This window comes from Merops nubicus, unplaced genomic scaffold, assembly GCF_000691845.1.
Source record: "Merops nubicus isolate BGI_N331 unplaced genomic scaffold, ASM69184v1 scaffold16906, whole genome shotgun sequence".
Taxonomy (NCBI): domain Eukaryota; kingdom Metazoa; phylum Chordata; class Aves; order Coraciiformes; family Meropidae; genus Merops; species Merops nubicus.
In genome coordinates this window covers 3547-30366 of record NW_008614510.1, presented here as the reverse complement: position 1 = coordinate 30366, position 26820 = coordinate 3547, and the positions used below count along the sequence as shown (strand labels likewise).

The 26820-nt window shown below is 38.5% G+C and overlaps 1 protein-coding gene across 1 annotated transcript; it reads left to right on the top strand.

Moving 5' to 3' along the window:
* The first annotated feature begins 977 nt into the window (after nucleotides 1-977).
* On the top strand, nucleotides 978-25461 carry CEP152 (centrosomal protein 152kDa). The gene is given in 29 exon segments (XM_008942265.1): nucleotides 978-1064; nucleotides 3809-3909; nucleotides 4142-4208; nucleotides 4409-4753; nucleotides 5213-5381; nucleotides 6129-6269; nucleotides 7035-7174; nucleotides 7464-7664; nucleotides 9056-9203; nucleotides 9963-10054; nucleotides 10820-10983; nucleotides 11591-11798; nucleotides 12656-12766; nucleotides 12890-13020; nucleotides 13202-13330; nucleotides 13472-13607; nucleotides 14349-14530; nucleotides 14974-14981; nucleotides 15090-15349; nucleotides 15832-15898; nucleotides 16211-16863; nucleotides 17487-17661; nucleotides 19152-19278; nucleotides 19280-19329; nucleotides 22731-22812; nucleotides 22927-23033; nucleotides 23679-23835; nucleotides 24085-24188; nucleotides 24446-25461. Coding segments are annotated over 29 exon segments (5358 nt in total).
* Nucleotides 25462-26820: the final 1359 nt, after the last annotated feature.

Below are 26820 nucleotides of genomic sequence, written 5' to 3'. Positions count from 1 at the left end.
GGCGCTGGTGCGGCTGCGGGGCGAGATGGGGGAGGATGGCCGAGCGGCGCCGCCGCGCTGTGCGCCCTGCTGTTTGGGGGGCTGGCGTTGCTAGGGCTGCTGCGAACCGTGTTCGAGCTTCCTTCGGAATCAGCGCACAAGCAGGCCCTTTAGGCATAATGGAGCGACACGTTATGGCTTTTGACTTGGGAAGAAGGCCCTTGTAAAGCTGGCTTTATCCTGAGCGGGCTTCAGCGTGTGCTCCACCTGCATGTTCAGAGAACGGGTCGTTCTAGAAAATCTTTATCAGCCGTTTCTGGCTCATACCTGCCTGTCAAGGAGGATCTTTCCATCAGGTAGTAGCTTATCCTGCGACCATACGTGGGCCAGCACTTACACGCTGTAGTTCACTGTGAACTCTGCTCAGTACAGGAGAGTCCTGGAGAGTCTGACTCTGTTCATTCAACAATTAACTCTGGAACTGACACAATACTTTTCCTATTTCCATTATCATTTTCCCATTTTTTTTTAGCAGAGCTGTTACCCAAGCACATAAGCAGCAACATACATTCAGTATTTGGTACAAAATGTAGTTATTCCTTAGAAATAAATGAAGTAAGATTTGAAAGTGTATGTAACTATCAACATACGTCATAGTCTATGTACACCTACACTGTTAGAACTTGAAGAAAACAATACCTGTTTGTAAGTGAACATCAATAACTTAATAATGTCATCATATGAAAAGGCAAAATAATCTGTTAAAAATTCTAAATTCTTAGAAACAAGTAGTGTTGGATATACCAAGAAACAAAAGTTCAAGTGAATGATAGAGGTAATGTGTGAGGTTTCTTTCAAAAAAGGTATTTTTGTGTTTGGCTACTTAATTCAGGAACTGAGAGTGTTACTTTTTGCTTCCTTTCACACTTCTACACATGTATGACGTTTTTGTCTTGTGATAGGTTTTACTGGATACTGAGAAACACTATTAGAAAACAATGTCCCTTGACTTTGATAGTGGAGCTCTACAAACTCAACATGAAGATGAAGACTATGACCAAGAGGATTATGCAAGAGAACAAGAGGTGAAAAAAACATATTATTTAATCTGAAGGCTTGTGTATCTATCTTCTTCCCATTTTTCTCTGTCAAGTGTTTTAGAAAAAAGAAGGTTTTATGCAGTCTCTGTTAAGAGCAGAACGAAGTGCAGACTGCTCTGCAAGAGTGGCATAAAAAGTAGAGGTAATGGGATGCTGCATCCTAAGAGTCATGCTGTGTCATGTGCAGTGGCTGGAAGACTTCTTGTCTATGCCATAGATCGAGTACAAAAGTCTGGTGTCACATTTTGCATTTCTTGACAGCTTTTTCACTTGTTACAAATACTTGGAAAACAACAGCTCTCTTTCACTTGAAAATTTGTGTAGCTTAGAAAAGAATAAGGAACCTTTTTAAAAATTCTGATTATAAATTACCTACTTTAATATGTAGAAAAAGATATTCAAATGTTTTGGGATTTCCTTCGAGTGGAAATACTTTATTTCTGCTCTTTCTGCTTCATAAAAAGAATTGGCAAAATGTTTGACATGAATGTGCAGAATGGATTCTTACAGAGTGGTATATTGTGTTCGTGTCGGGTAACGTCCCCAGTATGTGCTTCTGGGATCACGGTCTGCAGTGTGGGTAACGTAGAGACAAATGTTCACAAAAACGTGTAGTAGAACAACAGCAGTAGAACTTAGAAAGAAGCTACTGCAGCCACTAGGGAATCTGATGTCTGTTCCAAAACTTACTACCCAGATAAAGAACGTTGTGCTTGTGCAGGAGAACAAGTAGTGAAATGATTGTAGGGTTGTTACAGTGGGTGAGTGAGGAGTGCGTCAATAGGATTATAAATTCAAGAGTGTTGAGGGGAATGTCTTTTCTATAAGGAGATGCTGGGAATGCTTTGACTCCTCAGCCTGGAGAAGTGAAGGTTTAGAGGGAGTCTCATCAATGTGTATAAACACCTGAAGGGAGGATGTAAAGACAGTGGAGCCAGGTTCTCCATTGGTGCTCAGTGACAGGATAAAGGGCATTGGGCACAAGCAAAACAGCCTCTTTGGAATAAGTTAGTGATAATCCTTGTAGATCGTGCATGTTTGAACTGGAGCGAGGTGGGGTTCACAAAACTGTACATTGAGATAGTTCAGTGAGATGTGACTTCTAGCCTGCTAAAACACAAGCTCTGCGATATTCCCTCGTCAAGAAATAGTCTCAGACTTTCTGCATCAGTTTGGTTTCTGCTACAGCAAACCAGGTGTTTTCCTTGAAAACTGGAGAGATTTACATGGTAGGAGAGTACTTTGACACTAACTTAAGAATTGGGTAACCCTTTCCTGGATCTGCAATTCTGTGCTAGCTAACCTGGGAGGCTCAGTGTAAATATGGATTCTCATGATGATGTTTTGTAAACTATGTGCTGCTTTCTCTTGAACTGAAGCTTCCAAAGCAGTGCAAGGCCAGCGAAACCTGTGATGCTTGAGTATGTCCTTGGCTGCAAGTAGGGCACAGGAAAGGGAATCTCCAGTGAATGATGCTGCCTTGCCTTTCCTGCTTCCCGGAGCTGAGATATAATAAATCTAGAGAATGCTCTAATGATAGGGAAACTTCTTCATAACACTAATGAATTTCTAGGAACAAACTTATGGGGCTCTGCTGCCCTGTAGATGTTTAGAAAAGTTGTCCTTAACTTCTGGTCTTAGAGGGCATCTGAGAAAGCATGATACATTTAAGATAAGCTTTCTGTAGATGGCAGGTATTTAGCATTGGCCAGCTAAGGTTTCTGCTCTTACTAACACATACTTTGAGAGCTTGGAGAAAAACAGGGCCAGGGTTCAGAAACTGCATGTGATAACTCTGAATATATTGTGTAGCTCTCCAGTCACCTAATGAGAAAAAAAGAGTGCATAGCTCAGGTCTGCAGGTAGCCCAGTATGTGGCCCCACATCAAAGCCTCTCTAAAAAGTGGAAGAACAGGAATGTTCTATATGGGAATTGTTACAACACCCGTCAGGATGCGTCCCTGTGTGACCTGCCCTAGACTAGATGGTCCTGCTCTGGCAGGGGGTTGGACTCAATGATCTCTGGAGGTCCCTTCCAACCCCTAACAGTCTGTGATTCTGTAATTACTTGTCTGGGTGTGTTTCGGTTGTGGTGGTGGTATGTTTTGGTTTGGTTGTTTGTGTTTGGGTTTTTTTTGGCACAACTATTTCCTGAATTAACAGTGATGGTATTTTTTTTCTGTTCCTCTCCTGTTACATGGTGACTTCATCTGAACACGTAAGCAGACCACTAATCATTGCAGTGATGACTTCTTGCATCTAGTAACAGTGACTGGCAAGCTCTTATCTGGATTTCAACCCAAACTATACAGAAAGAGCACATTTTAATTGTTTAGTACTTTCCTTGCCTGGGATTTAGGGAGGAGAAACCTTGGCATGATTAGTTTGTGGATCATTCTTCAAAAGTACTGCCATGGCTTGTGTCTGGTGACATTTCCCTTACCTTTTTTTGGTACGATTCTTTTCTTAACAGGAGTTTGCCAGGAAAATTATTTGCTTGATTTATTAGATTGATTGATTAGATTTATTATTATTTATTAGATTTATTATTAGATTGATCTATTAAGCATTCTGTGGTGTGAGTCTCTCTGAATTTCAGTGTTGTGAACTTCTCCTTGTGGGAAGAAAAAGGATTTTGTGCAAGTGGCCTGTTCCACCTGTCTCTTTGGTCTGTTCTTGCATGCATTCTTTTGAAAAGCACATAATGAATGTTGTGTCTTCTGTTTCAGTTGCAACAACTGCTGACAGACCTTCCCCATGACATGCTGGAGGACAGTGGAGACCAGCTCTCCAGCTATTCGGACTGCAGTATTCATGAGACTGAGGAGCAGTAAGGCGTTCTGCACCACTTTTTATTGTTTTGCTTTTGAGAATGGAGCAAAATCTGAGCTGATGAGGAGTATAAAAGCAATCCGGGTAACAGGGAAGCTGTAGTACAGTTTGCAGTATGGTTTGTGTTCCGTGAGAAACTAGATGCCACTTAATTTAACCATAAGATGGTTTATTTTGTTTTGCTTTTTCCTGAAGTTAAGTACATAGTTAAGCTGATTGTCTTTCTCTAGATCACATGAGCCTGGGAAGCACGATGGAAGATGGAATGATCATCCATTGATAGGTGATCCTCAAAATGTAAGCTTCTATAAGCAGTGATGTAGTTAGTGGGAACTGCTTGTTCATAATAACGTACTAAGTACTATTTAAATTCATTAGAGATGTAATTATCATGTAGGTGACATGTATTGCTCTTCATCTGAAAGTATTTCTACCTTGGGGGCATGGGGAAAACTGAGTTTTGAAAGAGCAATTCTAAACCTCTTATCCATTCTCAGGATTATGAACAAGGCCCAAATCTGTACCCTGAACAATTCTTGTGTGACCAGCAAAATGATCATATTGAAAAACGTGGAAAGAATTGGAATGGCCTACATAATGATGAAGAGGAGAAACATTTATATGATGTTAAAGAAGATTACTGTGGCCAGAATGGTCAAGAGGATCCTGATGATGTGTATCTTGGTAGAGATGGGCTTAATGCTCCAACTTGCTACCAACAGAACAATGTGTATCATCTTCCTGAAAACTTCAGGACATATAAAAATAGCCATAAACCAGAATTTAACAATCAGCAAAGTAATATAATAAATTTTCCAGATGCTCCTAAGGAACATCTTAAGGTATTTCAGAAACTGATGCATTTTCTGTCTCTTTCTAGAAAATTTTTCAAGTCTTTAATTATTTGTAGTAATATTACTAAATGCTTGTAGTCTCTTATCAGTTTAAACAGTGATGAGAGGCTTCTGTAGTCTGTTTAAAACAATGAAATATTAAATAATTGGATTTTCATATGTGTGCATTATGATTTCTTTTCTCTTGTTGACTGGGTAGGATTCCATGATGTAGAATGAATGACTATGATTCCTGTGTGTGCTTACTCTATTGAAGCTGACACTTCACTGCTCTCCCAAAGTGGAAGCTTTTATGAAAACTGTCACACTTAAGTGGTGTGCTGGAGCCTGAAAATTACGAGCTACTGGAGCTCTTCTTAATGTCAACCTGTAAAATGAAAATTATTTTCACTGAGCAAGCCTACAGCTGTAGTTTTATTTCCTCTTCTGTATGCATTGTCACTACAGCAGTTTGTTGCATCTGATGTTGTCAGTGGCCAATCTCAAGAATCCTACAAAGTGACTTACAAACCATACCAAAATGGCATTCATCAAAAAAATCCCATAGTCCAAGAAGGAACCAGAAGAAATGAAGTGTTTGAAGATTTGCAACATGAATTCTTGGGCAATGATGAAAGTAAGTGTTCGCTGTTTAGAGTTGAAGTAAACTTGTGTGAAAAGTCCACTGGAAATCAGCAACAGACCTGTTGATTTCAATTTTTTTTTGATTTTAGAAAGAGAGAAGACTAAAAACTAAATAACTAATATTTTATTTTGCTCTAAGAGTGCATTGGGATAGCTGTATTTTGGTGCGTTTGTTTTTGTCTGTGTGTTACCTAGAAATAGGCTTTTTTTTTTTTTATCCAGAGTATTTGCGTTTCAGGCATTAAAAATCTAGTTTTTAGTGGTGAGACTGAAGAAAGTTATTTCTCATGGCTTAAAGTGCCAGCAAGACTTGATATTGACTTGTTTATAATATTGGAAAACAATGACTTGTTATGCTTTAGGAAGCACACTTTGCTAGATGCCACATCAGGCTTTTCTGTAAGGTGCACATCAAATGACAGAGCTGCTTTGCTTGTTGGACATCTTGAAAGTTTGTAGTTGCCACAAGCCTGTGCATAAGTTCACAGCACATAAACCTTTGCCTGGGTTTGCTGTTAAGTTTGAATTGCGTTGGTAGTTCCTACAGTTCTTCAGCCACTGCTGCCAGAGCAACTCAGGTGATGTGAATCAAACATGGATTAAAAAATGGTACAATTTTATGAACCAACAGTGAATTTGACACTATGGAAGTGCATCTTGTGATGTGGATTACTTACATGATGACTTTCTTGGTTAGTCGACTGTGCTGATTTTTTGTATGCTGTTTAAAATTTGGCAGATTCTTCAGAAAATATGCAGATTCTTCAGCTTCAGGTTCTAAATAAAGCAAGAGAAAGACAGCTGGAAGAACTTAATGAAAAACTCGAAAAGAGTGCACAGCAGATTAGGTATTTGGATCATCAGCTTTTGATGGTCAAAGGTAAAATATTTTGTACTAGTTTTTATTCATATATAGCAACCTTTTTATTCTGAAACTTTGATTTAGTTAGTGTCCCTGTATGTATAGTAGTGTGTTAGAAGTATTAAAAACAAACAAACAAACAAAACAAAACAAAAAAAACCCCCCAAAAAAAAAAAAACCAAAAAAAAAAAAACGCACAACAGGAGAAGTGTACATCTATGGAAAAAAACCTTTGTGTGTGGTGCCTCGTTTAACAAGCCATTTACTGGATTGTACATAGAGAGAAGCTCTTCCAAAATGATCAACGCTGTAGTGGAGACTGGTGGTTGTCTGGGTCTCCCTTTTCTTACAGGAATAGACAAAAAAGAGTCATGAGTTAAGAGAATTAAGATTATAACTTTTAGAATACAGAAAGAGCAAAGGAGAGAGAAGTTTAGCTGTTGGCCATTTTGCTGTGTCTTGACTGTTCTTCCAGGGGAATGATATTCTTACTCTCTTTAAATGCTAGTTCCTAGTGCTGACAGAATGGGGGTTGTTTTCCACTAGGGTTCTGCAGGTACAACATATAGTACTACAGTCTAATGCTTCCAGCTATCAGAGGCAGAAAGTGATGACTAGATGAAGACTGATTGTTTTTGTTCTGTCTTCTGCTTGTTGCCCTTGGCATGAGACAGAAAGCTCTTAGTGAATGGTTCTGTAGAAAAAGGATACTGAACAGTCATGTTCCATGAAGTTGTTGGGTGACTGGCCATGTTTCTCACACAGTTGTGTTTCTCTCTTCAGATGAGAAAGATGGTTTGGCTGTTAGTCTTCATGAGTCTCAAAAACTCTGTCAGAATGGAAAAGAACGGGAAGTGCATCTTGAAGGTCAAATAAAGGCCCTTGAAACTCAAATTCAGACTCTTACTACCAAGGAGGAGCAGGTACAATAAATAGTTTCAAACTGCTTATTGTGGAAGGTTGCTAGTTGTATTTGTGGTGCATTTGCATTAAATGTTAAGTGCCAGTCTCTTGAAACATATTTTTAATGATCATTGTAGAAGGTGAATATATGATGAATGAATAGGATGCACTGGTGGAAAATAGTATTAAAATCAGGGCATTATTTGAGCACTTTTAGCAACTCATGCATAAAAAACCTGAACTGAGATAGAGTTTTGGAGCAAAAGTAAAATATAGGTAACTGGGAGCTTATCTAATACTTTGCTGCAGATGTTGAAACAGTCCAAAGTGGCAGAGGTTGCCATGGAAAGCCTGCAGAAGCAGCTGTTAGAACTTCAGCGATCGGACGCCCTTCAGCGAGCCAGAGAACAACACGAGGCCATTGTTTCAGCACTCAAGCAGAAGTATGAGAAGCAGGTGTTATCATTAGAGCAGAAACTTGATACTACAAAATCTGCACTCCGAGAGCAGGTGAGAAATTATTTTTAGAATGCCCAGTATGGTACTGGAGAGGCTGTAGAGCTGTGTTTCCTAAAATGTGCTATAATTCTAATAAGGCCTTTGGGAATCTCCTAAGCAAGTAGAAAGAAATTTCTGCATAAGTCTCAATGTTATGAAGCTTATGTGGCATGTATGTTTTTATAAACATTTCCAGGCGGTTGTGCACTCAAATTGTGAGTTTGTACATAGCAGGTTCAGAGGAGGCAAGAATTCATTGTCTATCTCCTGAGCTTTCATTCTGCACACAATCTCTTTTTGAAAGGGTACTGACAAATCTGGGAAATAAAAGCACTAATTAAGAAATGATGTGATATTTTTTGCTGCAAGAAAAACTGTTTATTAAACAGTCTATTGCCAAGCTTTAGTCTCAAAATTATTAAGGATGACTAACCACTCAACAGCCACTTTATTTTAGAAGGGGAGAGGGTGCATTCAAGATGGTGTTTGATATGGATTCTGTTACGTGGTTATAGAGCTTATTAAAATTACTCTGCCTCACATGTCTTAAACATGTGAGTCTATTACACTATTAGAAATATTCAAGCAATGTAGTCTAGGCAGGCCTTAAATTCTACTCTTACTTCGTATAAAGGAAGTATAATTTTCTTTAATTCGATCTCTAATTCTTGTCTCAACACAAATACGAATAAAAATAAATGGTTTGTATATTTCAAAACATAGCTAGCACTTGCTTGTAAACAAGAATGCACTGCTAAACTTCTGTCTATTCGTATCACAATGAAGCTTATGCAACTTTGTCTCTACTACTACAAAAAAAAAATTTATGGTGGTATGTTGGGGGTATTTAGAGAGAGGCCTCCTGTTTTTGAGAGGAAATAGAAAAGTTAAAAGATGAAAGATGAAGTGCTGTGCCTCCCAGGTCTGTTTAGGTAATTAAGTAATGCCATATGAAGGTCTACTTTCTATATCATGTGAAAGAACTACAGTTCCTCTTTTACAGAGTATTAGAACTTGCTAGCTTTGCTTAAACTCAGTTAAATTGTGTTAAGCTCAAGCTTAATAAAATAATTTGAAATCTTGATTTTTCTGCAGTAGACTGTGTGATTAATTACAGGGGTTAATATGACATACTGAAAACTAACTGCTATAGAAATGGTTCATATCCATGGATGTGTTTATATATGAGCATATTTACTGTTTCCTAGTGAAAACCTAACTGTGATGCTGTAAGAGATGACTTGTCACTCAAGGATAGCATTTGATCTGTGATTGATTAGCTGGCCTCTACCCTTCTAGGTATCTGATTATTTTTCTCCAGTCTCTTGCTTGTGTTCTACATCTGAAACTGTCCTAGATGTCTAGATGTTTGTAATATGAGTGAAAATAATCTCTATTTCTAGCAAGAGCTTTGCAAAAATCTAGGAGAGCATGTTAAGCAACTGGAAAAAATGCTGGAAGAAACCAAATGTGAAAAAACAGAAATAATAAATCGGCTGACAAGAAGCCTAGAAGAAAGTCAAAAGCAATGTGCAAGCTTACTGCAAACAGGTTAGCCTTTTACTCAAACCTTCTTATTCCTTGCAGAAATAGCTTCATTTTTTTCTGAAGTATGAAAATGCACATTTATGTTCCTCTTGAAATGGAATCATCGTGTCTACTAGACCATTTCCTATGCATTGCATTAGTCAGGCTTAAATTAAGTTTTAAGTCTAGACTGAAGTGTAAACAAAAAAAAAACCAAAAAAAAACCCCCAAAAAACCAACAACAACACACCAAAATTTAAACCCCTCCAAACGCCTTCCCCCCTGCACACCACTCACCCCAACCCAAAAATCCACCCCGAAACACCCAATAAGCCCTCAAGCAACAGTTGTTAAACTATTTTTATGTGGGTTTTTTGCTGCTTATGTGTCTAATTTAGTTTTGGACCAAATAACACCCCATGGGAGCAAGCTACTTATTTTCGTGTTAGGCGTTTGACTTCAATTGCCATTCTAAATTCAAATCTCAATGAGAAAAGAATCGGTTTTGTGGCTGGAGACTGATTCTTTGAAACTTGTATCTGTAGGAATAGCACATGAAATATTCTGTTCTTTGTGTGTTTGACTTGTGCCTGCTTTTACACATTGAAGTCTTTTAACAGTAATGTATGTAGTAACTATTTGTGACCTCAAGGAAATGGAAACGGGGTAATGTCTATTACTAGAGCCAACATTGCTATTTTTAACAGTTGATCTCTTTTCAGGTTGCATAATTTTTCTTGCTTATTTATGACTTGCTCTTTCTCCCTTTTTTTCCTGCAATAGGCTCAATGCAGGAGACAAATCAGTTACGGTTTCAACTGCAACAAGCTCAGTCTGCACACGTGATAAGCAATAACATGAACAAAGCTTTGCAGGTTAATTTTATTAAATATTTAACTGGTTTGATTTTAGAGGGGCAGGCATTATACCTAAGAAACTGGTAGTTAAATCTCTTTTTATTTGTTGGGGAAACAAGCACATTTCCATTCAGTAAAGGACTGCCCGCTATTTTATCTCCCGGTTTCATCTCCCACTATTGCATGTTGGGCTTTTTACTTTTTCCTTATTTTTTAATTAGAACTCAGCAAAGCATATGTACTGGCACAAGTCTGATATACATTTATCTAACCTGCTTATGGAAGAAGAAGAATGTGAATTCAATATGCTGGAAATCTCTTAATTTAATTAGGCTATAGGGGTAGCTGGAGATACATTCTGGAATTTACCTTTTGCCAGCAAATGATGAATCTTGATAAGTACTAGAGTAATAGTCTGTTTTTCCAGCCATGTACTTTTCTGTTGTTATCCATTTTACTGTACAAGACCATTAGGAGAGAAGTAAGAGCAAAAGAAATAATACTTTATATATGAGCTGTAATAAGAACAATACTGATGAACAGAAAATATTCCCTAATTAAATTGAAGTTTTAACATGTCCATTGCTAGAGGTATCAAAAATGATTGAATAAATAAATAACACTAATGCTAGATTAGTCAGGAAATACAGCTAAGTACAACTGTATTTAGAAAGAATATCTTGGTGTATTTGTTTTCTTTGGAAGAGTTATCATGGGCCTAGTGTGTTTGCTTGGAGTTTCTCTCCTTAGTGTAATTGTTCTTTTCCTGTCTCTTCCTTTAAGGAAGAATTAATGGAACTGAAGGAAGAAATAGCTTTGTATGAATCTGCTGCCAAGCTTGGAGTATTTTTGAATGATGCGGGTGGAAAGCTGCATACAGACCTGGGTGATTCCTATGTAGAGTTAGGAATTAAAAAAATGGCCGGAAAGAAACCAAGGCTCTGCAGGTATCAAGTGATTCTTCTTGAAAGAAAAATCCTCAAGATATTATACAAATGTTGTGTAAAAGACGGTCTTACTGGATCAATATACAGTTTTTTTGGTAGTTATTTGAGATGTGCAAATATTTCAAAATATTTGCATGTGTTGCCAGGTAATCTGGGAAGCAGAACACTGAACTAATACTAGAAATTGGATGCCTAATTGCTGCTTAATAGAGCTTCAGGTTTTATAGGGACTGTGTTGCTGTTGCTTGCATGGTACAGATTGTATGTGGGGATAGAATTTTGCTGAAAGTTTTCTCATAGTTACTAAATGCTAAAACTGTGTTTTAGAACACCCAATTGAGTTGTCTCAAAATACCTTGCATCGTGTGAGAATGAATCTGTTGAGGAAACAGCTGAATGAACTAGCTTTCTGTGCATTAATTGCACCTTGATGAAAAAAGCATATGGCTTCTGTATTCATGTGTTTTCATTCTTTTTACTGTTACCTCGTAGACATCTGTATTTCTGGTAGCATTAGTTTCCTTTCTCTTTGACACCACTGCCTTTCAGATAAATGTTTTTTTATTTTTGTCTTTTTAAATACTGAACTGATTGTCTTCACTAACAGTGCAATACAGAACAGAGACATGGATAAAGACCTCTCTAAAGATGAAATTATTCTAGAATTAAAAGCTGAGCTGGAACGTTTATTGAGCAGTAATAAAATGAAGAGAAACCAAATTACTCAATTACAAAGTGATCTTAAAGATTGCCAGAAGACATTAGAGGAATATGAGGAGTCGTTGAAAGCAGAAAAAGCATCAAAAGAGTCAGAGGTTTGTTCTTTTACACTTCTGTAAAAGTAAAGATGCACTGGATTTTAGTGAAGCAAACCAACATTTAATCTTCTTATGCAGATAGACCAGAGAATTTACTCACAGCTGAGTATTCATAACAACTAAGTAACTCTGTATTTGAGCTTAAGGGAAGTATTGTGTTTGGATGGTTACCTTGCATTGTACCTTTTGGTGAGAAAGAAACAAACCAAATAGCACAACTTGGGCGGTATATGCCGTTATTAGTTGAGTTCTGATTTGATGGCTTACTTGCTTAATGGCACTTAGTGGCCACTCTGCTTTTTTCAGAACTGAATTTCACTGGAGGAAGTAGGTTTTCTTTAGCCAAAAAGACCTTGTAATTTCTCTGAGAAAGCTGATAGTATCATTAGGTTATACAAACAGAGCATTAAACAGATTGTCTTCAGGGGGCCCTCACTATGTAATTTGATCAACAAGGAATCTCTTTGATATTGCATCTCTTCACCCCATTATTAACTTCCCTCTATAAACCAATCAGACTTGTAACATCTGCTGTTGTAATCTGTACATTGTGACTAGGATGTGGAATAGGAATATAATATGCTTGAGAAATGTGCTCTCTGTTGGGTGATACTAATGATTCAGCTTGCAAGCACAACATTGAATGTGTGCTTCTTTAAATATTCATGATGCTATGAGTTTCAGGAACTCATCTGTAATAACAGTGATGCTGTTATATATAGCACTGCAGTGATTTCTTTTTGTATTTGTTTTCTAAGTAAAATTTTTATTTGACAGTTTAACTTTTGAAAGTATCAACTTCTAAATCACATATCTTCAAAGATAATCTTAATTTTTTTTTTTTTTTTTTTTAGGCTGTCACAAGTCTGAATAAGTCAGTTTCCAGTCCTTCTGTTTCTGATAACCTTAAAGATGAAGTTCTGAGACTCAGAAAGGCTAATGAAACTTTGCTGCAAAAAGTCGAGGTAAGACAGAGATGCCACTTATCCCTAAAAAAAAGACATAAAAATAATCCCTGTGCTAACATCTGCAATTGGAAAAGATTCTTTACAACCTGCCTATTTATCACTTGACTCTTGTTTGTCCAGAACCATACTTTGACTATTGAAAAAATGAAGGAAAATGAGGAAAACCTGAAAAGCTTAAATCAAGATCTCTGTTGTCAGATGAGAAAGATGGTTCAGGATTTTGATCAGGATAAACAAGAAGCCATTGACAGGTAAGTGTATTAACTCTGTTAACTTCCATTTCAGAACTTCTAGCCTCCATGTATAATCTTATACCAGCTATCTGTAAAAGGGCAGCTCAGCATTAGAAAGCTGTTTTCTTACTTACAAAAAAGTTGAACTCCATTTAAAAGAGGAGAAAAAAAATCTTTATTTCCTTTCTTGAAATCATAGATGTGAAAGAACTTATCAGCAACATCATGAGGATACAAAAGCACATTTTGTGAAAGACCTGATGGAGAGGTATGCTGCAGAAAAACAGCAGCTTACGCAAGCGTATGAAGAGACAGTCTCACAGTTAAAGTAAGACTTGCTATTTCTTCCACTTTTACTGAAACTTTCACATTTCCTGTCTGTTCCTCAGTGCTAGTTGCACTTGGTTTTTTTAGAACAGTCTTGCTGTCCGGTGAGTGTAAAGACTAACTGATTATCTGTCCTGTGAAGGGCTAACATAGAGGAGCTGAACAGAGAAATGACTGCAGTGAAGGAATGTTACATTGGAGTCTGTAGGGAGAAGGATACCCTGGAAGCTACTTTAAGGCAGAAATTTGAGCAAGAGCAGCAGCTGAGGGAAGAGAAGGTACTAATGGAAATACTGATAAACCATATTATTTCGGGTTGTTTTTTAAGAGATGATATCTATAAGTGTATTTAACTTTGTAATTATTTGGGGAAGATACTTGAAAAAGATGCACCTGTATCAGGTTAATACATGTCATGTATTGCTTATTAAATTAACCTGCTGGTGTCCTGGGGTTTAAAATATTGTAGAAGTAAACCTCCTGATAGCTATTCATTTTTATGTAGTCAACTTCCATAATTTTGACTCTTGAGGACCACTTAGTCACCAGGGTGAGATCTTACATTCATGAGATTTTCAAAAAAAAAAAAAAAGACAATAGAAATTTAATTCTGCCTCTACAAAACTGACCTGAAAATACTGTGTTTAAGTAATACTGAATTTGGACTGCCATATAGATTAAAAGCTTTGCCTTTCTGAAGCTATCAGTGTGAAATGACTAGAGCAGGTCAATTGCCTTGCTAAGTAAGTATAGTAAAGAGGTGAAGCTCAGAGTATGCTGGGAATAAAGATGCTTGATAAGAAAACCTACTTAAAGCAATAGCCTGTAATAACCTCTGATATCATGCCTTGAAACACCTCCTTTTGAGAGCAGAATCTCTTGCCCAGGTGTCATCAGTAAGATCAGTGCACAGCGTCTAGAGAGTTAGTAATGTATGTTGTGCGTTCTCCTCACTTTGTACAAGAGTAGTTTGCTACGCGTTGGAGAAGAAAGCTTTATTTTTTTTTCTTCCCCCCTAGCTCAAGAAACAGTTACTAGAAGAAAAAGAACACTCTCTTAACCTTCTGAGGACTGAGCTTGAAGAGAAACACACCAATTCTATGGCAGCAGCAAAGAGGCAGTGGCTGGAAGAAAAAGAACAGCAAGTTGCAGAAGAAATTGCATTAGCCAAAGTTGACTGGAAGAAGGAAGAAAAAGAGGTGTGGAACTTGGACTAGGGGGTTTCAAATTTTTTTTTTTCTTGGTTGGTTTCTTTATTTTCAGGAGAACTTCTATGTAGATAGACTTATGCACTGTTATTCTACCATTTGAAGTGGCTTTTAAGGATCTGGCATCTTAGGAGTCTCTGAAAAGTCAGTAGGAGCTGCACATGCTTACGATTTTGGGGGGGGAGGGGAGGGAACATAAAAAAATCAAACCAAAAACCCTAGACTTTGTAAAGTAACATGCAGAATATCCTGAATGCTACAGCTGGTAATATGCTGGAATTTTCTACACTGATCCCTGGGTGAGTGGTTATGCTTCCTATTGTTTCATTCAGTTACCATACAAAAGTCCTTTGTGTGTCCTATCCCATAGAAGAAAGCTGTGATGAGTTACCAAGCTCTCTCTTCCGTGGGCATGGTTTTGCTTTTCTCCTCGTAGGGAAGATAGTTGATGTAAACAGAGTTTTGTTTGTTAAATACCAGTGACATTCTACTTATCTGGACACTGGGGAGACTTTCTTTAAAAATATTTTTTTCCTTGGAATAAAGAACAAGTCTTTGCAAAAATAGAAAGAGAATGGCAAAGTAGGCTGGAAGAAATGAGAAGAACTGTAGTTGAATGTAATGACTTCAGCAGCCAAACTGACCAAGTAGCTATTGTGGATGAAGCTTCAACTAGAGAATTAGAAAGGATTGTTGAAGACCAGAGATTGCAAATCCAGAAGATTCTGAAAGAAAATAGGGCCTCTGAAAAGGCCCTAAAAGATTTTGAAGTAGAACTGGAAAATAAATACCATCATAATCTTGCCAGCCAGGTAACGAATAATTGTTCTGTCTGCCTGGAGCCTGTGAAACTGCCATATGCAACTAAGACACCTAAAAACAAAACCCAAAAAGTGTTCTCTTCCGTTAACTTTCTTTTAAGCTCAGTAGTGGATACTTGCTATATCAGAAACAAATTTTTAAAAAATACTGAAGAAGCTGTAGCATGCAGCTTATTTCTAGCTGTTAGTATTTTGCACAGTTGGTGAAATTTTGCAGGAGTTTTCAACACAACTAAGCAACACTGACTTAGAGGTTATGCCATTTTGTTAAGAAAAATAAATTTAATATTCATCATTTTGGTATCATTTTTGCATTAAGAAAAGCATCAGATGCTGCTGTTTTGAATCTTTTAATTTCTGTAAACATAAGCAGTCCAAAACAAAGTCAATTCTTTCAATGCTAAATGAAAGTCATAATAAAAATGTATCCAGTGGTGGTGACTGAAGTAGGGTGGTTTTTTATCTGATTGTAGGTAGATGCAGCTTTAACCCAAGCTCATGCCAAGTGGCTGCAAGAATTAACAGACCTCAAAGAGTACAAAATAAATTTAAAGATAGAACAGGAAAAATGGGAAAAAGAACACAAAGAGAGTGCAGCAAAGCAGGTAACCCGAAATACTCATATATGTGTATTGACAAACAGTTCAGTCTTCTAGGTCCTGTATGTCACTGGGGAATGAACGTAGACATAGGTGGGGAGTCATTAAAGAAATAAGTTTCTAGTGTACTCTCATTCTGATCCTTCTTTTTTTTTGCCTGTATAGGATTATATCAATAGATTATAATGACCCAGGGTTATATTTTATGTACCTATAAATGTATGTGTGTATTTATGACTGCTATATATTCACTAGCTAGCTCTAGTTCTTTCCGCTGCTGAAGAGAAATGGAAGAAAGAGTATGAGAATACAGAGAAATCTGGATCAAGAATGAAAGAACTTGAAGAAAAGATAATTTATCTCAATAAGGAATTGGAGATAAAGAAAGAAGAAATGCCTGCAGCTATCAAAGCAGAACTAGCAAAAGCCCATGCTCAGTGGAACAAAGAAAAGCAAAAAGAAATTCTGCAGATACAGGAGGAAAATGAGAGAGGCTACCAGGCATTCGTAGATGAGCATAGAAACAGAATTAAAGAGGTCCTTGCAACAGCGAAGGAAGATCTTGCAAAGCAGAAGAATGTTCTCTCCATTCAGAAAGAGGCAGAAATAAACATGTTACTAGACCAAAAGCAGCGAGAATGGGAGGCTCAAGAAACAAAGAGACTGCAGGACAAAATTAATCAATATGAGGAGACGACTCTGGTTGAGCTTGAGTGCTTGTTGAGTGAAATCCACAAAGAGCTAGTCAAGTGCATACATAGTAAGCAGTCTTGGAAGGATAAGTTGTTTGATGCTCATGTTCAATTAAACAGTCAACACAAAGACAAACTGAAGGCTTGCTTGCAAAAGGCCTACAGAGCCACAGTTTACACAATTCTGGAAAAGAGAGAGCAAGAATGGAAAGAGGTAATAGTTCTGTAAATTATAACTGCCAACTAGGAAAGGGATTTGAGAAGTCAAACTCATACATGTTTTGTCCCAATATAAAATATCTATGTAATACTGAGCATGAAAGAATCCAACACTTGAGTACATTGATAACAACAGTCCTTTAATACTGTAAAAAAGGGCCTAAATCTACCATTTGCAAGTGAAAAGGGAAAGGATGGGTGTGGTTTTGGCACATTTCATCTTTAAAGATGAGAAAGCCAGGTTAGGAGTGTCACTTTTTGATGTCAGGACTTGTAAATTAAGGAGATGAATATGCCATTCTAAGATTGTGAGCCTGTTGAAGGCTCTTTGTGACCTCTTAGATGGGTTTGATCATTGAAGGCCCATCTTAGATTTTTGCATAACCACTCTTTTTTACAGGAAGTACAACTTCTATATGCTAGAATACACGTTTTCCTCACCATCTGAGCTGCAACCTATTGCAAGTGTAAAACATCTCTGTTACAATTACTAAAGCTACTTGGTGGCCAGAGTCGCTTGATTTTCTGCATAGCATATTACTTAACTACTTTAAGATAGTATGGAACACTTTTTTTTTCCTGTGTGCTGGGTTTTCAGTAAGTGTTTTTCAATTGCAGAAATATGACGAGCTAGTGAGTAAGGTAAATAAAGAAGCATACTCTTGCCTGCAACATGGTGAAGGAGAAACTGGGGACGTGGCAGGGCTTCCCGTGTGCAATGTTGGACACCAAGCAGAAGCACAAAGGAAGCTGAGGAGACGGCTGCCCTTGCAGGAAACTGGAGCAGACAAAGGTATTTGGTTTGTTTTTCATCTGGCAAATTGTATATCATAAAATTAAGCATGTTTGTAGCAGTCTTTAATAGTTTACATCTTACTGATGACTGCAATGCTAGCTTAGTTAATTAGTGAGCATTTGGGTGAAGGAGGAGGGTGCAGTTCTGACTGTAAGTGGTTTTACTGTTGCATTAGTGTGTGTGTACTGTGTTGGAGTCACAAACGGTGCAACAAATGATGCTGATCCCCAGCTTACTGACTTAATGCAAAGCTTTGAGGTTTAATTTTATTCTATGCTAGTAGCTTTCTGCTTTTTAAAACCATTCTTCAGGAGTAAAGAAACAGCTGCTGTCTGCTGCAGGTGTAAATACTCTTTGGGAGTTGTGGGCATGAACAGTAATACCTGTGGTGTTTAACAGCTCATAAGCAAGCCAGCATTGATCATGATGAGCAGGGCATGGTCTAAACTAGGTCTGGTAAATGGGTAATACTAAATAAGAGCTTTGAAGATCAAAATATACTATTTGCCCGTGACATTTGACAACACAAGGAATTCTGCATTTATGTAAAAGATGTGTCAAGAATCATACTTCACCTGACATGGTAGTTTTTTCTGATTCCTTGAATCAAGAATGTAGTTAAAAAAGTGTGATTGTGATGTTTGGTTTGTTTTTTTCCTTCTTTTCCCCCTTCTCCCTTCCTTCCTCCTGCTCCCCCCTCTCAGTATATACTTTAGTATTGTAGCTCTTCCCAAAGCTGTCACATGCATTATGGTAAAGCCAAAGAGAGTGTAGCTGGGGAAAAACTTCATGGGAGGCACAGAAATCTCTCTGGAGCTTTCTGTTTAGTTTGGGTTCTTACGCAATAAAAAACATAAAGCAAGAAAACCCAAGAGATTCTTTGGCTGTATGCCTATAGTGTGACTTGTATTCCTTCAACACCAAAATAACAAACCATCTATTAAACGCAAAACAATACAAGCAGTACAGCTTTTCTGTCTCTAGAGCTCCCTGTCCTGGCTATGGAGAGCTGCCCTTGCTCTCCTGGAAGCAGCCCAGTCTTTGTGAATTTCTTAACTGAACTAGACTCAGCCGCATGTGAGGCTCCCCAGCTGGGACAGTCTCCTTCAGCTGACTCCAAAAGACCCTGCTTGGCTGTTGTGGGGTTGGTTTTTTGGTTTAGTGGGGTTTTCTGACTTGAGGGTTTTGTTTGGTTTGGGGCGTGGTTTTTTTAGTAAAAAATATTCAGCCTCCACGTCTTGTGTCACTGACCGAGGACTGGAATCATCAGTGACGGGAGTGCATTGAGGCTATGAAGGCTTAATGGCTTGATAGATCTTCTGTAACAGAGTTCCAGCATCTTGTGATTATTTTAATTAGACTACTGTGTTTATATGCCTTCCAGCAAGAGAGAGACTTAAGTAGAGCACTGGAAGTCCTAAGGTTGGACTTCATTCTTTTTTTGGTCCCATGGTTGATGTATAGCTTTTCAGCAGTTACTGTTGCAGATGAGAAATGTACAAAAAGGAACCTTGGGTCTCAGGAAGATTTTTGTTGTAAACAGTGTTGCCAGGAGCTTGAAAAAAGAGAGTCTGTGTGCCAGGACTTGAAAAGAAAGCTGGATGTAGCCCACAAACTTTCAGCTTGCTGTGAGGGAACACAAAGCTAAGTCAGAGCAAATACAAGGTTAGGGATTGTTAGTCCCCTAAGGCGACTTTGGCTTTCCTTGTTGGGTGCATGTGTCTCTTGCACCTGTTGCATCATTTAGTGTTCAATGGACGGAACAGCGATGTGCATCTGTGTACTTGAAAAAAAAAAAACCAAACCAACACTAAAAACAACAACAACAAAAAAATAAACACCACCTCCTCTTCCCCACCCCCCCGAACCCCACAAAACCAAAAAACCAAACCACAAAAAAACTCCCCCCTCAGTCCTTCAGTTTAAACATTACTTGTTGCTTTGGTACTCTTTGGTGTGTGTCAGGAAAAGACCAGAGGGCAACAGAGCACGTGGCAGATGTTCTTGGAGTGCATGTACACGTGGATCCTGTTGCCCATGAGGGTTACACAGATAATGCACACATGTGCCCATACACACTTATAAATGTATATGAGCCAGGGCATTCTTTGGCCCCAAATGTTACTTGATTCTTCTCAGCAGCTGTTGAAGTAAGCTGCTGACAACAGTTTTCTTGTACCTTCCTGAGTTGATAATAGCTTGAAGCTGTAGTTCTGTTTTACTCTTTTTTCATAAACCTTAAAGTAGGTTTCAAGTTGGCTTTATTTAGTTTTTTTTGCCTTTTAAATTAAGACATTCTTTTTCCTTTGTGTCACTTTGAAGTGAGAAATAGAGGACAATGACTGAGAAGCTCTCTAGTTCTTAAGTCTTTCTTTTCTATGTGACAACTGTCTCTACCAATGATGGATATGAAATACCCACTCTTTTTCTGGAAGTCACTGAAAGGAAGGCTTCTTCTTGTAATATGAAAATAAAACTACTCTGAAGCAGCTTCTGGTGGAAGAAGATGGTGCAAAGTAACTTGTTTGAGATTCTTCTGTTGTAGGAGACTGCTTCTGATTGAGTAGTGGTGTTACCCAGTCCACTTGGTTAATATACACCCCACTGGCTGTGGGATGGTGGCGTTTTGTTGTGATTTCCTTCTCTTTGTAGTCCAGTGTCTTCTTTTTGGCATTTGCAATATCTATATCACGTTCTGTGACCAGACTGCTAGTGCCTGGTGGTAAAACCTCCCTGAGACTTCTCCACCACTTTAGTCAGTTGCAGTATTATCTGACTTGATATTGATACCTGCTTTTATTACGGATACTATTGCACCATTTACTTGTCATCCTTTCTGTCATCCAAATCCTTTATTACTTTCTGTAACTTCCTAGAAGTCTCTGGCTAGTCTCTACCCCAGTAAAGTCTGCTAATGAGGATGGAAAGTCCTTTAATGTATCCAAGCACTTTACTGTACCTGTAATTACTCCTGTGGTTGGATCTCCCTCTATGGGCCCTGACTGTAGGCTTTTGACTCAGAGGAAGTCATATTAATTCATCTGTCTCTGATACCAACAATAATTCCTTTTGCTTATTTTTGAGAGGATTTGTAGGAGGAATGCCTGCTTTGCTTTATTTCTGTGCTCAAGAACTTTTTCTTTCCTACTTGAGCATAACATACCATATAAAGCACAGTTCCTATTCCGTTGGTATCTGAGGAAGTCTATCCTTTTATTCAGCTGTATTGCAGTCAGCAGAGGCCTTTGTTTTAAGGAGCAGAACAAAGAGAATGATGTTTTCTCTGAAGAAAAACATGTTGGTGATTGAATAAGAGGATCATTCTCCCTGCAGTGTTTTAATCAATTGAAGCTGTACACAACAGTGTTCAGGGCATTTGTTTTTAGGCTCTCCTTGGAGCATGGTAGGAATTGGACTTGCTGAAGGTTCTGGTTCAGGGGAGGTCTCAAACTGCATGCTGAGGGTCACTAACTGTGGAGATGAGTATGCCTCAGTGAAATGTCAATGTAGACACTGTAAGCAGGTTTGGCAAATGGTCAGCTTGGAGAGAGCAGATATGAGGGAGTAGATTATACCAAGTGACTGAGCAGTTTTACTTGCCAAATGCTGTGGTTTGTGTTGTGTGGGGTGGGTTTTTTACTTTATTTTCCTTTTTTTTTTTTTTTTATATGAAAAGTCTCAGTTGCCTGCTCTAATACCTCCTGTGCTCTGTGAGGAGGAGTAAAATGCTGTATGTTGGTAGGAGGAAGGCTTTTGCCAGCCTGCTGGTGTGTGAGCAAGGCTAGGTCAGTAAGCTGCACAGATTGGCATAATACTGTTTGTGTTCTTTCATCAACAGCCATATAGCATGTACACTTCCTTGGGGACTGGAGGAAGGATTGAAGGATAATAGGAGGCCTCTGTCTCCAAGGTCATTGCAGCTACAGCCCTCAATTGCTCAAAATGAGATCTGTATCAAAAATCCATGAACTCCATGAATTGTTTCTCTCTCTATTCGAGGATGGCTGTTTGCTTTTTGCTTTTCTGCACATCATCCTAGAGGAAGAAAGACAAACTTGGCTGTTTTACCCAGGGCTCAAATCCTCACATTCTACTAATGAAAGCCTTGATTCTTCTAGAAGGAAAACGTGTCTTTAAGACATGCCCTCCATTCTGTGGTGACACTTTTTGTTTTCCCTAAACCATGCTTTATGTAAGAACTTCTGTGGCTGGGTGTAGTGGAGTTGTCTCCAACATTTGGTGTAGATGTTCAATTCCTGTTGGTTTTCTTCCCTAAAATAGGAAAGCTAGCCATTACCTGTTGATTTTTATGGGTCTGTCCAAGTTTAGCCATCAGTTACTCAATGGTAAATACCTGTAGCCTTTAAAAAAAAATAATAATTTGCTTATATTAGTTAATAAATGTTTTAAGCTTCTTTAACTTCCAGGAAATGACCCACAGGTGGACTTCCTGTATGATCAATATTCTTCAGTATCAGCTTGGAGTCTATGCTTTGGGCTTTTTCAGCTCTGTTGTCTTCTCATTCTCTGTGGTAGCTTATTATAATATTCATATGCTTCTTAGTAGCATTGATCAGAGTTTAGCATCAAAGTCCAGCCCTCCTTTTAATAGTGGCTTTTGGTTATTAAAAACAAAAAGAAAAACCTCAGCAACTAACAAGTGTTATCTTTTATTTCTCCACCCTAAGGGAGGCATACTTGCTAGCCCACAAATCACTAATTCTTTTCCAGTGTTTGTTAAAACAACCCTTCCCCCCAAGTCCCATCCTTTCTCTACATGTATACCTGGTATCTCTGACATTTTGCCTCCAGCATAGTGTTAGTAATGACATATGAAGGCTTTAAGCTTATTTTATTACTGTATGAGAACTTTTATATTCAGGCTTCATTAAAGCGTGTTGTGATCAATTGCCATGTGCTGGTTACTGCAACAGCTGTACATTTGCTGATGATGCTTCATGATATTGAGCTCTTATAGCAGAGACAGCAATTTATATAATAACTTGTATTGAACTCAACTGGAGTTTAGAGAAGTGCAGTGAATTATGGTTCTGTTTTTTTAACAGAAAATGAGAAGGTTCTAGAAGGTCTAACTGCAGAAAACTCTGAGATGAAGACTAAACTGAAAGACCTGGGAACACCACTAAGGTATTTTAAAAAAAAAAAAAAGACCAAAACAAACTCTGAAGTTGATTTTATTTTATTTTTTTTTATGATAAGATATAAGCTGCTCTTGGGAAGTGTGACTTACATGCATTTCAGGTCAGTGTCAAAGGAAGACGTCTCAAACCCTTGTGCATCTTGTAACTCTGTGAAAGGGCTGGAAGAAATGCGTGCTCTGTACATTAAAGCTGTGAGCAAGATTAAGTGTAAGTACTAACATCTTCGCTGAAAGTCAGGAGAGCAAAATTGTTTACTTTGTCACTTCCTCCTCCTCCTTCTCCAGCCGACTGGCACAGGGATCTGACAGTCACATTGCATACGTAAATTAAAGTGATAAAGTGTATTTTGAGAACTGATCTTGTATCCCCAGCAAACAATTCATCTCCCATGCAACTGGTACTGAGGGAGAATCTGTTTTTCTCTTGTGTTGCATCCTGCCTTCTGGCTTAATTGGCAACCTTGTGGCTGAGGGGAGAGGGCTAACTGTAACGCCAGGTCTTACTCGAGTGCAGCACGTGCCCAAACACCAGCTGCACTGTCACAGGAGAATTCCTAGACCAGCGTTTTACCAGCCAATATTCCTCCGAAATCCATGGGCCTAGTGTTTTCTGTTGCTGCTGAAGATACAGAATCGGACAACTTGAATTCCTATATGATGCTTCACATGAACCTTCTCTGGTCTTCAGTGTTGTTCATCCAACAAACAGTTGGGACAAGGATTTGGGTGGAATGTTTGCAGGTAAATCCAAGCCCTTGTTGAGTTGTTCCAGGTTTGCTAGACAATCCCAGTTTGTTGCATTGGCTTTTTCCCCTTCTGGGGGAAAACTGGTGCTAATGAGATGTATCCATAGGTGATGTGCTTTGCTACATCCATGAAAGTAAGGAGCGAGCTGCTGAAATGATTAAAGCTGAGGTTTCAAGAGAGCGTCAAGAAACGGCACGGAAAATGCGCAAATACTATCTGACGTGTCTTCAACAGCTGCTTACTGATAATGGGAACCATGAAGGGTACGCTCAGTTACGTCTGGAAATTACTGTTGAGTTTGAAAGAGCAGGTGTAGATGTTATTCTGGTGTTTGTCCACCTTGGAGCAAACGGGATCTGGGCTGAAGTCTTGCTCTGAGCAGTTGAGCATACTGTCTTTTCAGTATTCTTCAGCTCTTGCCAACATCACCTTGAAGTAAAATGCAGAGCTGAAAAGGAATTGTCCTGAAACTTTGATTTTTATTTTTTGTCATGTTCTGTAATTCTTGGCAGGGCTGAAAAGAAAATAATGAATGCTGCCAGTAAGCTTGCTACAATGGCTAAAGGACTTGAAACACCTCTTCAACACGTTCCCCAAAGCAAGTCTACCCGCTCGGGTACGTTGGATTCCGTAGCTGTTCTCTTCCTGATCCTACTGATTTAGTATAGTAGTGCTCCTAATGCATGTAGCAATGGAAACCAAGATGGGAAGTGAGGTACTATTTACAAGCTTGCTAATGGAAATGTAAATATAAGCTGCTTGTTTTGACAATGTTTACAGTTCTAAATTCAAACAAACAAACAAAAGAACCTAGTTTTTCTTCTATCATTGCCATTTCCTTCAATTAATCTATTTCCTTCCCTCATGTCCTAGCTCTGCTGTTCCATTCTGACCTACCACCTGGAGCTGAGTATTCAAAAAGAGATCGCATGCTTCAGACTAGGCCGCATCGCGTGAAGAGCAAATCAAGTGGTGAAGGCATTACTGAAAAAGCCAGTGATCAGCTTGTCCAGAAACGTGTACCGCACAACTTGAGGCAGCAGTTTGATGCATTGCAGACAGAAATGCAACATATGCTTCATGAAACAGTGACTTCAAATATTCAGAATGGGAGTAACTCTACAAATCTGGATGATGCTTCAGGAGATGCTCTGCCAGAGGTTTATCCAAGTGAAGATGGAAGAAGACAAAAAAATGACTCCATTGTAAACGTAGACAAAGGACTCTTGTGTGCTGCTAGTAATATGGCACATCAGAATGCTCCTCCATCTGCTTTTCCAGTCACGTTAGAGTATATGCATGCACCCAGCTTTACAAATGGCCATACCATCTCCGGGCCAACTCATCGTATGCCTAGGAGCAAGAACGAAAGAACCGTCTTGAAAGAGGATAAATGTATGCAGTCATGTGGAAAATGGAAAACTAAATCTAAAATAACTCAGGAATTTGATTTCCAGGAAACTCCAGAAAGAGATGATGGAAGCTGCAGTGAACGGAGTTCTGCGAATGGGAGCCTGCAGCTGGATTGTAGTGATAGGCCTCTCTTGTATCCTGAACAAAAGGCCAGTACTAGTGGACAAGCACAGACTGCATACTGTGAAGAGTTTCTTCATGTCAGGTCATCTTCCCCTGCAGATGAAAACGTGACTTCTTGGAGAGAGATTTCTAATGGCAAGATTCTCAGCAGAAAAAGCAACGCTAAAGTTTCCAGTAGAAGCCACCTGATAACAAACCCAGAGCATACTCCGTTCCTCAACTCTGACAAATCAAATTCTGCTGTCACACAGCTGAATGCATCAACAGATTCAAATGTAGAAAAATGCTGCAACAAATGCTTGGAAAAAAGTGGTGTGGGATCCCCAGGTTCTTCAGCAAGATACTGTTTTTAATAGCCCACTTTCTAACTTAAACTGATGCCAGCAATTCCTTGTTTAAAGGAAAAAAAAAAAAAAGATACCTTGATATTTAAATACGTGTGAGGACTGGGGAAAACCATGTCCATTTCATGGCCAACGTGACACAATTTGAATGTTACATGAAAAACCTATAAATTTAAATATTAATGCACACTTCTGTTTACCTTTGTAATAATACTTTCATACTTGTTTATAGTGTATTATATAAAATTTTTTAAAATAGCATCTATTTTTATATTAAGTCTAGCTTTCAGTGCAGTTTTTTTATCTAAAACAAAACTACTGTAACTTGTAAGATTTTTAAATGGTTGTGAAAACTTGTTCAGAGCTCCATGACAGATTATTTAGGATTTGTTTGAAGTATTTTAATTGACTTTTCTATTTTGGAAGACCCCTTGTAAGCCTCTGTGTACATCCACCTAATAAAAGCAGAAATACTTGCATTTTTTCATTGAATTATTGTAACAAATCACATTTCAATTATTATTCCCTTTAGTACAGAAAAAAAAAATAGCTTGTACTAGGCAGAAGAAAGGTATGAATTAGGATCACCATGTTTTGCAGATGTTCCTTAACTAGTGTTAAGTTACCAGTGTAAAGTGAAGATGTAGTAAGCTTCTCCTGATGCTTAGAAAGCACTATTTTAAAAGGCTGCTCATGTTCTGGAGAGAGATGTGAAATATGTCCTTTTTTCTAGGCGTCTTGCCTTCCTTGAGGGGGTGTCCCATTTGATTCTAGTGATCCTGTGAGGTGTTGCTTGCTGCTATTCTATGATATTAGAAGAAGAGAGACTGAATATTCTCTCAAAAGTCATATATATTTCTTTCATGTGTAAAAACATTCAACTGCTGTAAGGATGCTCTTTTGCTCTTTTACAGTTGAACGGCACAGTCTAGTCTGAGAATCTTTTCAGTTTTAAGAGGAAAACAGTATTCAACAGAAATTTCTGAAGAAAAATGTGTTTAACTTCCTTCACAAAAATGTCCTGCCTTTTTATGTTTCAGGCCAGCTGGCAAGGGAGTGCATTACAGCTCTTGGGACACGGGACTGGCTTGCGACTCAAGACTCCTGCGTGATATAATGAAAGACTCCTGGATTTCATGGTGGCCTTTAATGTTGCCCATAAATCCAAGCCCACTTCCTCGTTAGTGAAGGTGGGGTTTGTCATCGTCAGTGGGAGCAGGCTGAGAGCACGAGAGGCCGGTTGTGCCTAAACAAACACGGGCAGTGGTTAAATTCAAGGGCCAAATTCTGACCTCTTAGCTGAGGAAATAGCTGTGGCCTTGTCTGAAGGGGAAAGTTTTTACTAGTTGTCCTCTAAGCCCCACGTGG